Source organism: Chlorocebus sabaeus, chromosome 1 (genome assembly GCF_047675955.1).
Source record: "Chlorocebus sabaeus isolate Y175 chromosome 1, mChlSab1.0.hap1, whole genome shotgun sequence".
NCBI lineage: Eukaryota > Metazoa > Chordata > Mammalia > Primates > Cercopithecidae > Chlorocebus > Chlorocebus sabaeus.
The window spans coordinates 67,691,188-67,709,260 of NC_132904.1; the positions used below are offsets into that span (position 1 = coordinate 67,691,188).

An 18,073-nucleotide genomic window follows, 5' to 3' on the forward strand; every position below is an offset into this window, starting at 1 on the left:
ACAGGAGTGAAGACAGGTGCCATTGTGGAATTTACAGTACAGAGTGAAAAAATAAATAAATAAAAATGAAAAAGCAAAGCCTCCTCATTAAGTGTTTTCCTCCATTAGCATTTTGGTGCCATTTATTTAGAACCTGTGGGAGCCCTTAATATCTTAAACATTTACACCTATTTGGGGGGCATTTTTACTGCAGATACCAAAACATTTTCCAGGCTTTGTTCTATACTAATGCTCATTCACTTTCTTTTAGAAGCTACTACTCCTTTGAAACTCATGTTTCTTACCTTCTCCTACTCCTAATGTTGTATGTCTGTCTTCCAGATTCCCTCACAATAAATGTAGGCAAAGTATAAATTATTACAGTACAGCTATTACGGAAAACAGTACAGAGGTTTCTAAAAAATTTAAAATAGAGCTACCATATGATCCAATAACCTCACCACCGGGTATATATTCAAAGGATAGAAAACTGATATTTCAAAAAGATATCTGTATGCCCATGTTTGTTGCAGCATTATTCATAGTAGCCAAAATATCAAATCAACGTAGGTGACCATCAACATATGAAAGGCTAGTGAAAATGTGAGATATATACACAATGGAATACCATTTGGCCTTATAAAGGAAGGAAATCCTGTCATTGACAACAACATGGATGAACCCAGAGGCCATTATGTCAAGAGAAATAAGGCAGGCACCAAAAGCCAAATACAGCATGATCTTATTTACATACAGAATCTAAAAATGTTGAACTCATAAAAGCAAAGAGTGTAATGGTAGTCACAAGAGGCTGTGGGGTGGGAAAGACTGGAGTGATATTGGTCAAAAGACACAAATTTTAGTTAGAAAGAATAAGTACAAGAGATCTAGTGTACACCATGGTGTACAATAATTAATTATGATATATATTTGAAAAATGGGAATAGAGTAGATTTCAAGTGTTCTCGCCACAAAAAGGTTATGTAAGCTAATGCATATATTAATAGCTTAATTTAGCCATTCCACAATGTATATGTATATCAAAGCATCATATTGTATAAAACTACTTGTCAATTTTTTTTTGATTTTTTTTTATTATTATACTTTAAGTTCTAGGGTACATGTGCATAATGTGCAGGTTTGTTACATATGTATACTTGTGCCATATTGGTGTGCTGCACCCATCAACTCGTCAGCACCCATCAACTCCTCATTTACATCAGGTATAACTCCCAATGCAATCCCTCCCCCCTCCCCCCTCCCCATGATAGGCCCCGGTGTGTGATGTTCCCCTTCCCAAGTCCAAGTGATCTCATTGTTCAGTTCCCACCTATGAGTGAGAACATGCGGTGTTTGGTTTTCTGTTCTTGTGATAGTTTGCTAAGAATGATGGTTTCCAGCTGCATCCATGTCTCTACAAAGAAGAAAAAGAAATGAACAAAGTCTGATTGGGGTACTTGTCAATTTAAAAAATTAATTAGAAAAAGTATCATCTTAAGCTACCTAGTATAAGGACGGTTACAACATGCTCTATGAATGAGCTAAGATGTCAGATGATTCTTGAGATCTAAGTACACATTCACCAATCAGTCAAATAAGGAGGATATTCCCGGCAAAAAAATCAAGAATAAGGACTCAGAGGTAGAAGGGCATAGAATGACAAAAGCGGGGGTAAATAATGAATTATGTTCTGTATTTGAGGAATAATTGTGAAACATGAAATGGGAAATACTGTTGGAAAGGTCTCCTACAGCAAAATGCCTAACTGCCTTAGTTACTGCCCAAAGGTTAAATTTTTTTTTTTTTTTTAGATGGAATTTTGCTCTGTTGCCCAGGTTGGAGTGCAATGGCGCAATCTCGGCTCACTGTAACCTCTGCTTCCTGGGTTCAAGTGATTCTCCTGCCTCAACCTCCCGAGTAGCTGGGATCACAGGTGCATGCCACCACGCCCAGCTAATTTTTGTGTTTTTAGTAGAAACGGGTTGCATCATATTAGTCAGGCTGGTCTCGAACTCCTGACTTCAGGTGATCTGCCCGTTCGGCCTCCCAAAGTGCTGGGATTACAGGTGTAAGCCACCGCGCCTGGCTGGAAATTCTTAAGAAAGGCTTTTCTGCAACTGAACAATGAGATAGGCCCCAAATAGTATCTCCTGGCATCATCCTACACCATTCCAGCATTCCAAAACTCACTCTACCAGATGTCTCTAGCTGGAGAATCTCCAGGCTTTATGGTACCTAAGCACCTTAAAATTTACATCCAGCAACTGATGTCACATAATTCTATCATTCATAGTATCAGTTTATTTATTCAATAATATTTTCAGTCAATACATATTTATTGTGTTCCTATAGTATGCCAAGCAGAATTGAAGTCTACAATGCAAATAAGTAAACAAAGCAAAATCCTTGCCTTTATGGTTGTCAGCTGCTGTGCCTCAGTTGCCCTCAATGGCATCTCTCACCATAAGGTCTCTTATTTATTTGTCTATCATAAGCTATTTACATGGCTGGTGGCCTCCAAGACGACAGAATGAAAGTTACAAGGCCTCTGAAAGTATATACTCCAGAATTCAAATGCATAACTTCGACCTTATTCTATTAGTCAAAGCAAGTCATAAGGCCATCCTAGATTCCAGGAGATGAGTAATAAACAACATGTCATGATGGAGGAACGGTGCATGTGTTCAGAAGAGGGAGGAATTGTTAGTGGCCATTTTTGTGGCTGCTCAACCACACTTCAGCCACACTATCAGACTGGCAAATATTCAAAAGCTTGACAACATACCCTGCTAGCAAGGTCAGGAGGGAAAAGACATGCTCATGAATTGCTGGTGGTAATGAAAAACTGGCACAACCCTTATGGTGTTATATCGTTAATACCTAACAAATCTACAAATGCATTTACCTTAGACCGAGTAGCCCTCTCCTAATAATTAAATATGAGATGCATCAGTAGAATTATCCAACTAAAGAAGTAGGAAAAAGAACAGAAAAATAAATGAATAGGCCACAGGTACTGGTGAAACAATGTCAAAAGGTCTAAAAATAGTTTGCTTTGGGTCCCAAAGTGAAATGTGAGACAGAATGGGATAAAAAAAATTTAAGAAATAATTACTAAAATTTTCCAAGTTAGTTAAAACTCATATATTTACATATTCAAAAAGCTAAGCAAACATCAAGGAGGATAAAAACAAAGAAAGTTATGCCTTGGCACATCACAATCAAACTGAAAATTAAGAAAAAGTAAAAACAAAAAAAATAAACAGTCAAGACAAACAATGAAATACAAACGTGCCCAAAATAATCATGACTCACATGTTTTCTATTAACCATTAAGCATCATTATTCATGACTGTGAAAGTTAAAACTTACAAAGCCAGGGAGATCAATATAACTTCAACATTATACTTTTCATGAAGAAAAATCATCAACACATATTAATCATCAGACTTCATATGCCTATTAAAAATTGGTTTAACATTTGTTTTAACAGGCTGTTGTAAGGCTAGATTAGGTGGGAAAGGATTTTGTATCAGAGCATCTTGAGAAAAGCAAAAGAGAAAAGGAGCAGGAGGAACGGAGGGCCGGAGGTGGGAAGTGGTTTTAGAGACTCAGCCTACTTGGGAAGAGGGCAAGGCTGGTGGAAATAGCTCTTTCCCTAGAGAGCGTGGCAGAAGTGCTTCCCTCAAGGTTTCTTCTGAAAGAAGATAAACAGCCCAACTCCTGGCCCCCAACAGGCTGAATTTTATCACAGATGTCGTTTCTGGTATTGAAGTCTCAGTCTGAGGCCAGTGAGTGAATTAGACATTTATGGATGGTACTGGTTCCAGAAATAAGGTAAGAACCAGGCTGGTGTTATATCATACAGGCCAGAGGTAAAAGGACTCTTAGAGAATGTTGAAATATGTGGTAAATATATATATATATACATATATACATACCAGAGGCACAAGTCTCCGCTTATGGCAGAAGTGAAAGATGAGGATCTGAGAAGCGAGGGTAAGAGAACGTGGGCTAGATGGAATTTACTAAAGGGCAGAAAAAAGAAGCAATCCAGTAGTTAGTAGGCACCATGAGAAAACATAAAATATATTGATGTAGGCTGCAAACAACTCGTGGCATAATATGAAAGAAGCCCTGCAAATGGCAGGGAACTGTAGTCACCTGCCCCAAGCCACACATTGGAAAGAGCTTTGTGGAGGCAGCCAGGGCATCCTAGCAAGTGTGAAAAATAACTAAGAGCCAATTATCCCCCCCAGAAAGAAAGAAGGGGATGCACCAAGAGTGTGAACTAGAATGGAAGAAAAAATATTACTGATCATAAGATATATCTTAGCCAACAACTAAATATTTTAAGATACTCCTTTATTTAATATCCTCAGAAACCCCATGAAGAGTGCATTTTATTATTTGTCTCCATTTCTTCATTCCATTGAAAATGGGATTCAATATGGCTCTCTTCTCAGAAGGCACTCTCCGAAGCCTCCTTGTTCTCCTCAGTACTCCTTATGCACACCAGTAAACCTATTTACTCACAAGCTCACCATTCTCTGAAACCATAAACCTATTTAGGACTCAGGCACATGGCATGATGCAGGGAAAAATAGTCAATGCTCAAATATGCCTGGTGAATGAATCCACTAATGAGTCAAGAAAAATATGCTAGGAAGTAAATGATGAAGTTACATGTTCATTTCTACCAACAGGAGAATTTCTCAAATATCGAGAACTGCAACCCCTCCTCATTCCCCAGAAATAACTCTTTACCTAATTTCAGTCACTTCTAAGCCTAGTTCCCTGGGGTGTGAGCACAAGGAGTGCCTCGTCTCAGATAAAGAGGTGCCTTGACCCTCTTCATAAGTAAGCAAACTGTATGTGGTGAAGTCAGAGGTTTCAAATCTCATTTCTATCAATTGCTGCTTTGTGACAAGTAGCAAGTTATTCATATTGTCTAAGACTCACTTTCCTTAAGTGTGAAATAAGGATACTAGCCAGTTCTAAGAATGGATGTCTACTCCCTGCATTAAGAACATATGAAGTGCACTGTACATACTACAGCCCCTGGCATAAAGTGATGCTTAATAAACATTAGCTAAATTCTCCTGTGACTGTAATACAATAAGGTATTTTCCATTCCTGGAACAGCACTGGCCTTTTAGGCTTCAGTGTCTTCAAGCAATCAATGTTCCAACAAACATCAACAGGTCATCTTTCTAAACTAATGACTGCCCCTGTGTAAAGGATGGGGCCTAAGAGTGAAGTTGTGATCAAAGCCCTTCACATTCAGGAAAATCCTGCCTATACCATCACTTCCCTTGTTCTCCTCAGTACTCCTTATGCACCAGCCACCCTGGCCTGAAAATATTTCAGAAACATCCTGTGCATTGATCTGTACACTCACCTTTTCTTATGATACTTCCTTTCTCTCTTCATTATTAACTTTATGATAAACTACTCAATTTTAAGTGTCACCTTATTCAGCTTTCCCACACAGAAATAATAATTTCCTCTGTATATTCATAATCCTCCATTCATAATTAAAGTGCATACAATAATGTCTCTTATTCTGATTACTTGGAGATATTGTCTGACTATCATTCATTAGAGTATAGACCACCACCTTTCATATTTGCGTGTTTGTTATGGAGATTATGGAATATGCCAAATCTCCTGGTGACATTGCAAAGAATGTTGGAGATGTTATCTTCTTCTGCCTCTGTGAGTAGGAGGTGAGGTTCTGAAAGTTCCCAGCTATGCCTACTGCAAACCACAGTGGCACTAGTCACACAGTCTTTAACTTGCTGGGCATCCCCTGCCTAGAGGACCAGCACATGTGGATTTCTATCCCATTCTTCATTTCTTATGTCACCGCCCTTCTTGGGAACAGCCTGCTCATCTTCATTATCCTCACAAAGCGCAGCCTCCATGAACCCATGTGCCTCTTCCTCTGCATGCTGCCTGGAGCAGACCTTGTCCTCTCCACGTGCACCATTCCTCAGGCCTTAGCTATCTTCTGGTTCCATGCTGGGGACATCTCCCTGGATCGTTGCATCACTCAGCTCTTCTTCATCCATTCCACCTTCATCTCTGAGTCAGGGATCTTGCTAGTGATGGCCTTTGACCACTACATTGCCATATGCTACCCACTGAGGTACACCACCATTCTTATAAATGCTCTGATTAAGAAAATTTGTATGACTGTCTCCCTGAGAAGTTACGGTACAATTTTCCCTATCATATTTCTTTTAAAAAGATTGACTTTCTGCCAGAATAATATTATTCCACACACCTTTTGTGAACACATTGGGCCTAGCCAAATATGCATGTAATGACATTCGAATAAACATTTAGTATGGGTTTTCCATTCTAATGTCAACGGTGGTCTTAGATGTTGTACTAATTTCCTATATGCTGATTCTCCATGCTGTCTTCCACACGCCTTCTCCAGATGCTCGCCACAAAGCTCTCAACACATGTGGCTCCCATGTTTGCATCATCATCCTCTTTCATGGGTCTGGCATCTTCACAGTCCTTACCTAGAGGTTTGGACACCACATTCCATATTGTATCCACATCCCATTGGCTAATGTCTGCTTTCTGGTTCCACCTATGCTGAATCCCATTATTTATGGGATCAAAACCAAGCAAATCCAGGAACAGGTGGTTCATTCTTTGTTTATAAAACAGAAATAACTTTGGTTTAAGAATTGAGTTTTCAGAATCTCTAGCTATCTGGTAAGTGGGTGTGGAAGTGGTAGATGGGAGAGGTCAGTTGACACAGTAGGAAATAACTCAGTGAGTACGATGTCTGGAGCAAGGTCAACTGGGAAGTTGCAGGGCTTACTCTTCCGTTTTTTAAAGAACCTAGGACAGCAATGCAATGTTTGACTGAACAAACTACCTCCTGCACAGAGCCTGGGAGAGAATAGATTGATTTTTCAGAAGTCATGTATCCTTAATAGGACAACACTATCATGATCTTTGGAAATAGATAAAGTGGGAACAGTGCTTTGGCATTGGAATTTGTTCAGCTGTCCTCTACTGAGTTTCTGAAGCTCTGAGATATGTTGTATTCCTGTAAAATCACGTACAAACCTCCACTCTTTTATGTCCTTCATTCCAGCTAAGTGACATTCTTAGAATCAGTGATTCCTAGGTTTTCCATTTATTTCTATTATGTTATAATTTATATCCTATGAACATGAATGTCTATAATAGAGAATTGCAAATAAATTGTGTGATTCATATTTTGCAGAACAACTCTTGAGGAACCTGAGTCTGATCATTTTTGTGTTGGGGAATCACCTGTGGTTTCTGAAGGTGTGGTGTGTGCTGGGGAAATGCTGAAGAAAGGGAACTCCTTCATTCTCAGTGTCAGGCTGTGTTCTTCAATGATCTCCTCAGGAGGACATTCAAGATGTTTATTCACATGAATTCTGAGTGTTTTTACAACCACACTTCCCAATACCTTCTATGCAACCTGAACTTCAGATGCATCAGGCCATTAATTTGTCAGTTTTCTCAGGTTATACCATACTCTTCAGGTACTCTGCCTTCTCTTGAAATAACCTCCATCAACTTGTGGAAAACTCTTATTCCTCCTTTCATATCTAATTCTCATGTCATCTCCTCTGACATTTTCTCCAATCACAATTCCTTCTCAGTGTATTATAGTTGATAATTTTTTATGAGAAAAATAGCATATTGCTCATATTTTTAATACTTATTTTATTAAAAGTCTATGTTCCTTCTAGGAAGCATTAGAAATTGTGAAAAAACAAACTTGAAATGGAGCTCATAAAACTACAATCTTAGAGCTCTCAAGCAATTTTACTGTTAAAATTTGTTATATATAGCTATACCTCTTTGTTTATAAATGTACATGTCTATATATCTGTATCTGTATCTGAATCTGTATTTGTATTTATTTTCATCTGTATCAATTCCTGTATCTATTTGCAAAATATTATAATATGATAAATATGTAGAATAGCGACTATACTATAGTTGTAGTCTATAATCTAATTTTTCCCTTTTATAAATTTTTTTTTTAATTTTCTTTTTTATTGAAAAACAAAATTATATTTATCGTGTACAACATGTTTTAAAATATGTATACATTGTGGAATGGGTAAATTGAGCTAATTAACATATACATTACCTCATTTGTTGTGGTAAGAAAATTTAAAACCTGCTATCTTAGCAATTTTCAAGAATGAAATACATCTCTTTTAACTGTAGTCACCATGTTGTACAATAGATCTCTTGAACTTAGTTCTCTTATCTAACTGAACTTTTGTGTTCTGTGACCAACATCTCTCCATCCTCAACCCTTTACCCCACCCCAGGGTCCTAGCCACAATTCTACTCTACTTCTGTGTGTTCAACATGTGAGTGAGATAATGGGGTATTTGTCTTTCTGTGCCTGGCTTACTTCATTTAACATTATGTCCTCTAAATTCATACCTGTTATTGCAAATGGCAGAATTTCTTTCTTTTATAAGGCTGAATAGTATTCCATTATGTGTATATACTACATTTTCTGTATCCATTCATCCATCGATAGACACTTATTTTGAGTCCATATCTGGGATATTGTGGATAGTGCTGCAACGAACATGAGAATGAATATGTCTTCAACATACTGATTTCATATATTTGGGTATATACACAGTAGTGAGATAGATGGATCACAGATAGTTCTATTTTTAATTTTTTGATGAATGTCCATACTGTTTTCCATCATACTTATACTATCTAACATTCCCACCAACAATGTGCAAGGGTTCCCCTTCTCCCCATTCTCTCCAACACTTTTTATCTTTTGTCTTTTTGTTAATAGTCATTCTAATTTGTATGAGGTGATATCTCATTGTGGTTTCAATTTGCATTTCCCTGATGATTAGTTTTGTTGACCTTTCTTTTTTCTTCATTTACCTACTGGCCATTTGTATGTCTTCTTTGAGAATTGCCTATTTAGGTACTTTGCCCATTTTTTAAGAAGTTTATTTCTTATTATTGGGTTATTTGAATTATTTATATATTTTGGCTATTAACCCCTTATCAGATGAAGGTTTGCAAATATTTTCTCCTATTCAAAAGATTATCTTTTTCCTCTGTTATTTCCTGCCTATGCGGAATTTTTTTAGTTTTAAATAATTCTGCCAATTTTCATTTTTGTTGCCTATGTTTTTGGATTCTTATTCAAAAAGTTATTGCCCAGACCAATGTCATGAAGCTTTTCCCCTGTGTTTTCTACTAGTTGTTTTAGAGTTTCCAGTCTCACAGTTAAGCCTTTAATCCATTTTGACTTAATTTTTGTATGTAGAGTGAGATAAGGATCTAATTTTATTCTTTTGTTTGTGGATATTGAGTTATCCCAATACAATTTATTAAAGAGACTAATTTTCCCTCTTGTTTTTTCTTGCCACTTTTGGCAAAAGTCAATTTTACTAATGTGTGGAATTATACCTAGGCTCTTTAGTCTGCTCCATTGGTCTTTGTGTCCTTTTGTTAATGTTAGTGCCTTGCTGTTTTAATTACTATAGCTTTGTAATATATTTTGTAGTATATTGAAGTCAGGTATTATTATACCTCCAGTTTTGGTTTTTGGTTTTTATTTTTCATTTTTTTACTTGAGAATGCTTTGGCTATTCAAGGTCTTATGTGGTTCCATAATAATTTTAAGGTTGTGTTTTCCACTTCTGTGAAGAATGTCATTGGTATTTTGATAGGGACTACATTGAATCTGCAGATTGCTTTGGGTAGTGTGGATGTTTTAACAATATTAGTTCTTCCAATCCATGAACAGAGGATATCTTCCCATTTATTTGTGTCTTCTTCAATTTCCTTCATCAGTGTTTTATAGTTTTCAGTGTACAGGGTTTCACTTCCTTGGCTAAATATATTCCTAAGTAACTTATTCTTATTAATGCTATCATAAATGAAATTGTGTTCTTGATTTCTTTTTTAGATAGTTCATTGTTAGTGTATAGAAAAGCTACTAATTTTATGTGTTAATTTTTATCTTGCTACTTTACTGAATTTTTATCAGTGCTAACAGTTTTTTGGTGGAGTCTATAAGGTTTTCTTCGCATACAATCACAATCATGTCATCTGCAAACCAGGGACAATTTAACTTCCTCCTTTTCCATCTAGAAATCTTTTGTTTCTTTCTCCTGCCAAATTGCTCTTGCTAGGACTTCCAGTACTATGCTAACTAGAAGTGGTCAGAGTGAGCATTTTTATTATGTTCCTGACCTTTGAGGAAAAGCTTTAAACTTTTCCTCACTGAGTATGATGTTAGCTGAGGGTATGTCATGTATGGCCTTTATTGTGTGGAGGTGCATTCCTTCTATACGTAATTCGTTGAGAACTTTTTTCATAAAAAAAAAAAAAATGTTGAATTTTGTTAAATACTTTCTGCATCTATTGAGATCACCATATGATTTCTGTACTTCATTCTGTTAATATGGTATATTGGCGGAGCAAGATGGCCGAATAGGAACAGCTCCAGTCTCCAACTCCCAGCACGAATGACACAGAAGACAGGTGATTTCTGCATTTTCAACTGAGGTACTGGGTTCATCTCATTAGGGAGTGCAGGACAATCGGTGCTGGTCAGCTGCTGCAGCCCGACCAGCCAGAGCTGAAGCAGGGCGAGGCATCGCCTCACCTGGGAAGTGCAAGGGGGAAGGGAATCCCTTTTCCTAGCCAGGGGAACTGAGACACACAACACCTGGAAAATTGGGTAACTCCCACCCCAATACTGCGCTTTACCAAGGATCTTAGCAAATGGGCACACCAGGAGAGTATATCCCACACCTGGCCTGGATGGTCCCATGCCCACGGAGCCTTCCTCATTGCTAGCACAGCAGTCTGCAATCTAACAGCAAGGCAGCAGCAAGGCTGGGAGAGGGGCGCCCACCATTGCTGAGGCTTAAGTAGGTAAACAAAGCCGCTGGGAAGCTTAAACTGGGTGGAGCTCACAGCAGCTAAAGGAGTACTGCCTGTCTCTGTAGACTCCACCTCTGGGTACAGGGCACAGCTAAACAACAACAAAAAAAAAAAAAAAAAAAAGGCAGCTGAAACCTCTGCAGACGCAAACGACTCTGTCTGACAGCTTTGAAGAGAGCAGTGGATCTCCCAACATGGAGGTTGAGATCTGAGAACGGACAGACTGCCTGCTCAAGTGGGTCCCTGACCCCTGAGTAGCCTAACTGGGAGACATCCCCCACTAGGGGCAGACCGACACCCCACACCTCACACGGTGGAGTACACCCCTGAGAGGAAGCTTCCAAAGCAAGAATCAGACAGGTACACTCGCTGTTCAGCAATACTCTATCTTCTGCAGCCTCTGCTGCTGATACCCAGGCAAACAGCGTCTGGAGTGGACCTCAAGCAATCTCCAACAGACATACAGCTGAGGGTCCTGACTGTTAGAAGGAAAACTAACAAACAGGAAGGACACCTACACCAAAACCCCATCAGTATGTCACCATCATCAAAGACCAGAGGCAGATAAAACCACAAAGATGGGGAAAAAGCAGGGCAGAAAAGCTGGAAATTCAAAAAATAAGGGTACATCTCCCGCTGCAAAGGAACGCAGCTCATTGCCAGCAATGGATCAAAGCTAGACAGAGAATGACTTTGACGAGATGAGAGAAGAAGGCTCCAGTCCATCAAACTTCTCAGAGCTAAAGGAGGAATTACGTACCCAGCACAAAGAAACTAAAAGTCTTGAAAAAAGAGTGGAAGAATTGATAACTAGAATAATTAATGCAGAGAAGGCCATAAATGAACTGACAGAGATGAAAACCACGACATGAGAAATACATGACAAATGCACAAGCTTCAGTAACCGACTCGATCAACTGGAAGAAAGAGTATCAGCGATTGAGGATCAAATGATTGAAATGAAGTCAGAAGATAAATCTAAAGAAAAAAGAAGAAAAAGAAATGAACAAAGCCTGCAAGAAGTATGGGATTATGTAAAAAGACCAAATCTATGTCTGATTGGGGTGCCTGAAAGTGAGGGGGAAAATGGAACCAAATTGGAAAACACTCTTCAGGATATCATCCAGGAGAACTTCCCCAACCTAATAGGGCAGGCCAACATTCAAATTCAGGAAATACAGAGAACGCCACAAAGATATTCCTCGAGAAGAGCAACTCCAAGACACATAATTGCCAGATTCACCAAAGTTGAAATGAAGGAAAAAATCTTAAGGGCAGCCAGAGAGAAAGGTCGGGTTACCCACAAAGGGAAGCCCATCAGACTAACAGCAGATCTCTCGGCAGAAACTCTACAAGCCAGAAGAGAGTGGGGGCCAATATTCAACATTCTTAAAGAAAAGAATTTTAAACCCAGAATTTCATATCCAGCCAAACTAAGTTTCATAAGTGAAGGAGAAATAAAATCCTTTACAGATAAGCAAATGCTCAGAGATTTTGTCACCACCAGGCGTGCCTTACAAGAGACCCTGAAGGAAGCACTAAACATGGAAAGGAACAACCGGTACCAGCCACTGCAACACCACATCACACTTATTCCAAAATTGACCACATAATTGGAAGTAAAGCACTCCTCAGCAAATGTAAAAGAACAGAAATTATAACAAACTGTCTCTCAGACCACAGTGCCATCAAACTAGAACTCAGGACTAAGAAACTCAATCAAAACTGCTCAACTACATGGAAACTGAGTAACCTGCTCCTGAATGACTACTGGGTACATAACGAAATGAAGGCAGAAATAAGGATGTTCTTTGAAACCAATGAGAACAAAGACTCCACATACCAGAATCTCTGGGACACATTTAAAGCAGTGTGTAGAAGGAAATTTATAGCACTAAATGCCCACAAGAGAAAGCTGGAAAGATCTAAAATTGACACTCTAACATCACAATTAAAAGAACTAGAGAAGCAAGAACAAACACATTGAAAAGCTAGCAGAAGGCAAGAAATAACTAAGATCAGAGCAGAACTGAAGGAGATAGAGACACAAAAAACCCTCCAAAAAATCAATGAATCCAGGAGTTGGTTTTTTGAATAGATCAACAAAATTGACAGACCGCTAGCAAGACTAATAAAGAAGAAAAGAGAGAAGAATCAAATAGACGCAATAAAAAATGATAAAGGGGATATCACCACCGACCCCACAGAAATACAAAACTACCATCAGAGAATACTATAAACACCTCTATGCAAATAAACTGGAAAATCTAGAAGAAATGGATAATTTCCTGGACACTTACACTCTCCCAAGACTAAACCAGGAAGAAGCTGAATTCCTGAATAGACCAATAGCAGGCTCTGAAATTGAGGCAATACTTAATAGCCTACCAACCAAAAAAGTCCAGGACCAGATGGATTCACAGCTGAATTCTACCAGAGGTACAAGGAGAAGATGGTACCATTCCTTCTGAAACTATTCCAATCAATAGAAAAAGAGGGAATCCTCCCTAACTCATTTTATGAGGCCAACATCATCCTGATACCAAAGCCTGGCAGAGACACAACAAAAAAGAGAATTTTAGACCAATATCCCTGATGAACATTGATGCAAAAATCCTCAATAAAATACTGGCAAACTGAATCCAGCAGCACATCAAAAAGCTTATCCACCATGATCAAGTGGGCTTCATCCCTGGGATGCAAAGCTGGTTCAACATACACAAATCAGTAAACGTAATCCAGCATATAAACAGAACCAAAGACAAAAACCACATGATTATCTCAATAGATGCAGAAAAGGCCTTTGACAAAATTCAACAGCCCTTCATGCTAAAAACGCCCAATAAATTCGGTATTGATGGAATGTATCTCAAAATAATAAGAGTTATTTATGACAAACCCACAGCCAATATCATACTGAATGGCGAAAACTGGAAAAATTCCCTTTAAAAACTGGCACAAGACAGGGATGCCCTCTCTCACCACTCCTATTCAACCTAGTGTTGGAAGTTCTGGCTAGGGCAATCAGGCAAGAGAAAGAAATCAAGGGGATTCAGTTAGGAAAAGAAGAAGTCAAATTGTCCCTGTTTGCAGATGACATGATTGTATATTTAGAAAACCCCGTTGTCTCAGCCCAAAATCTCCTTAAGCTGATAAGCAACTTCAGCAAAGTCTCAGGATACAAAATCAATGTGCAAAAATCACAAGCATTCTTATACACCAATAACAGACAGAGAGCCAAATCATGAATGAACTTCCATTCACAATTGCTTCAAAGAGAATAAAATATCTAGGAATCCAACTTACAAGGGATGTGAAGGACCTCTTCAAGGAGAACTATAAACCACTGCTCAGTGAAATAAAAGAGGACACAAACAAATGGAAGAACATACCATGCTCATGGATAGGAAGAATCAATATCGTGAAAATGGCCATACTGCCCAAGGTTATTTATAGATTCAATGCCATCCCCATCAAGCTACCAATGATTTTCTTCACAGAATTGGAAAAAACTGCCTTAAAGTTCATATGGAACCAAAAAAGAGCCCGCATCTCCAAGACAATCCTAAGTCAAAAGAACAAAGCTGGAGGCATCACGCTACCTGACTTCAAACTATACTACAAGCCTACAGTAACCAAAACAGCATGGTACTGGTACCAAAACAGAGATATAGACCAATGGAACAGAACCGAGTCCTCAGAAATAATGCCACACATCTACAGCCATCTGATCTTTGACAAACCTGAGAGAAACAAGAAATGAGGGAAGGATTCCCTATTTAATAAATGGTGCTGGGAAAATTGGCTAGCCATAAGTAGAAAGCTGAAACTGGATCCTTTCCTTACTCCTTATATGAAAATTAATTCAAGATGGATTAGAGACTTAAATGTTAGACCTAATACCATAAAAACCCTAGAGGAAAACCTAGGTAGTACCATTCAGGACATAGGCATGGGCAAAGACTTCATGTCTAAAACACCAAAAGCAATGGCAGCAAAAGCCAAAATTGACAAATGGTATCTCATTAAACTAAAGAGCTTCTGCACAGCAAAAGAAACTACCATCAGAGTGAACAGGCAACCTACAGAATGGGAGAAAATTTTTGCAATCTACTCATCTGACAAAGGGCTAATATCCAGAACCTACAAAGAACTCAAACAAATTTACAAGAAAAAAAAAAAAAACCATCAAAAAGTGGGCAAAGGATATGAACAGACAGTTCTCAAAAGAAGACATGCATACAGCCAACAGACACATGAAAAAATGCTCATCATCACTGGCCATCAGAGAAATGCAAATCAAAACCACAATGAGATACCATCTCACACCAGTTAGAATGGCGATCATTCAAAAGTCAGGAAACAACAGGTGCTGGAGAGGATGTGGAGAAATAGGAACACTTTTACACTGTTGGTGGGATTGTAAACTAGTTCAACCATTATGGAAAACAGTATGGCGAGTCCTCAAGGATCTACAACTAGAGGTACCATATGACCCAGCCATCCCATTACTGGGTATATACCCAAAGGATTATAAATCATGCTGCTATAAAGACACATGCACACGGATGTTTATTGCGGCACTATTCACAATAGCAAAGACTTGGAATCAACCCAAATGTCCATCAGTGACAGACTGGATTAAGAAAATGTGGCACATATACACCATGGAATACTATGCAGCCATAAAAAAGGATGAGTTCACGTCCTTTGTAGGGACATGGATGCAGCTGGAAACCATCATTCTTAGCAAACTATCACAAGAACAGAAAACCAAACACCGCATGTTCTCAATCATAGGTTGTAACTGAACAATGAGATCACTTGGACTCGGGAAGGGGAACATCACACACCAGGGCCTATCATGGGGAGGGGGGAGGGGGGAGGGATTGCATTGGGAGTTATACCTGATGTAAATGACGAGTTGATGGGTGCAGCACACCAACATGGCACAAGTATACATATGTAACAAACCTGCACGTTATGCACATGTACCCTAGAACTTAAAGTATAATAATAATAATAAATAATAGAAAAATTAAAAAAAAATGCGGTATATCACATGTGTACATGGAAACATCTTTACCCCATGGATCAATCTCACTTAATCTTGATGAATGATAATTTTTATATGCTGTTGAATTCAGTGTACTAGTATTTGTTGAGGATTTTTGCATCTATGTTTATATTTGTTGAGGATATTTGCATGTAATTTTTTTTTTTTTGAGACAGTATCTCGCTCTGTTGCCCAGGCTGGAATGCAGTGGTGTGATCATGGCTCACTTTAGCCTCAACTCCTGGGCTCAAGCAACCCTCCTACCTCAGCCTCCCAAGTAGCTGGGATTACAGGCATACACCACCCTGTCTGGCTACTTTTTTCTGTTTTTTGTAGAAACACAGTCTCACTATGTTGCCTAGGTTGGTCTCAAACTTTGGGGCTCAAGTGGTCCTCCTGCCTCAACCTCTCAATGTATTGGGATTACAGGTGTGAGCCTCTGCTCTCAGAGTAATTTTCTTTTATTGTATGATCCTTGTCTGTCTTTTGTATCAGAGTAATCCTAGTCTCATAAAATTAGTTTGGAATTTTGCCCTCTTCTTCAGTTTTTTGAAAGTTTGAGAAGGATTGGTTTTCTTTCTTCTTTAAATGTTTTGTAGTGAAACCATGAGTGAAACCATCAAGTCCTGGGCTTTTCTTTTCTTTTAAGCAGTTTTATCGAGATATAATTTACATATTATACAATTCATCCATTTAAAGTGTATAATCCAGCCTAAATGCCCATCAATCAACAAGTAGATAAAGAAAATGTAGTATATATACCATGAAATACTACTTAGCCATAAAAAGAAATGAAATAATGGCGTTTGCAGCAACCCGGATGGAGTTGGAGATCATTAGTCTAAGTGAAGTAACTCAAGAGTGGAAAATCACATATTATATGTTCTCACTTACATGTGGGAGCTAAGTTAGGAGGAGGCAAAGGTATGAGAGTTACATAATAGACTTTGGGGATGTGGGAGGAAGAGTGGGAGGAGGTGAGGGATAAAAGACTACACATTGGGTATAGTATATGCAACTCTGGTGACCAGTGCACCAAAATCTCAGAAATCACCACTAAAGAACTTATCTGTGTAACCAAAAACCACCTGTTCCCCAAAAACTATTGAAATGTAATAAAAAAATAGAAATAACAGAAATAAATAAAGTCTATAATCCAATGGTCTTAGTATGTTCGCAGAGTTATGCAACCATCACCACAATCAATTTTAGAACATTTTCATCACATAAAAAAACTTCATAACCATTAGTAGTCATTCTTCCTTTTCCTGCCCACTCCCACCTATTCTCCTCCTCTCTTTCCCTAGCCCCCGGTAATTACTTATCTACTTTCTAACTCTATGTAATTGCCTATTCTGGACACATGTTTAATATATTATATATATTATCTAACTGTAATTACATATCCTTTGACCACCATCTCCCTGTCCCTGCCTCTCCCTTAACCATCCACACCTCTGGTAACCAACATTCTACTCTCTACTTCTATGAGATCAACTTTTTTCTCACTCACATATGAGTGAGATCATCCAACATTTGTCATTTTGTGCCTCTATTTAACTTAATGCTCTCCAGGTTCAAACATGTTGCAACTCACAGGATTGTGTTCTTTTTGATGGCTGAATAGTATTCCATTGTGTATATATACTACATTTTCTTTATCCATTTTTATCTGTAGATGGACACTTAGGGTGATTCCATATCTTGGCCTTTGTGAATAATGCTGCAATAAACATGGAAGCACAAATATCTCTTTGATACGCTGATTTTATTTCCTTTGGATATATACTCAATAGTGGTGTTACTGAATCATATGATAGTTCTATTTTTAATATTTTGAGGACCTTAAAGAGTGTTTTCCATAATATCTGTACTAATTAACATTCCCACCAACGGTGTGCAAGAGTTCATTTTTCTTCACATCCTTACTGTTCGTTATTTTCTTTTTGATAGTAGCCATTAAGACAGGTGCAAAGTGATATCTCATTGTGGATTTGGTTTATATTTCCCTGATCACCAGTGATGTTTAACATTTTTTCATACACCTATTGACCTATTGGCCATTTGTATGTCTTCCTTTGA

At 38.3% G+C, this 18,073-nt stretch overlaps 1 protein-coding gene across 1 annotated transcript; it reads left to right on the forward strand.

Moving 5' to 3' along the window:
* Positions 1-5,732: 5,732 nt before the first annotated feature.
* Positions 5,733-6,853, forward strand: OR52B4 (olfactory receptor family 52 subfamily B member 4). The gene is given in 2 exon segments (XM_038004928.2): positions 5,733-6,284; positions 6,286-6,853. Coding segments are annotated over 2 exon segments (939 nt in total). The 3' UTR covers positions 6,673-6,853.
* The last annotated feature ends 11,220 nt before the right edge of the window (positions 6,854-18,073 follow it).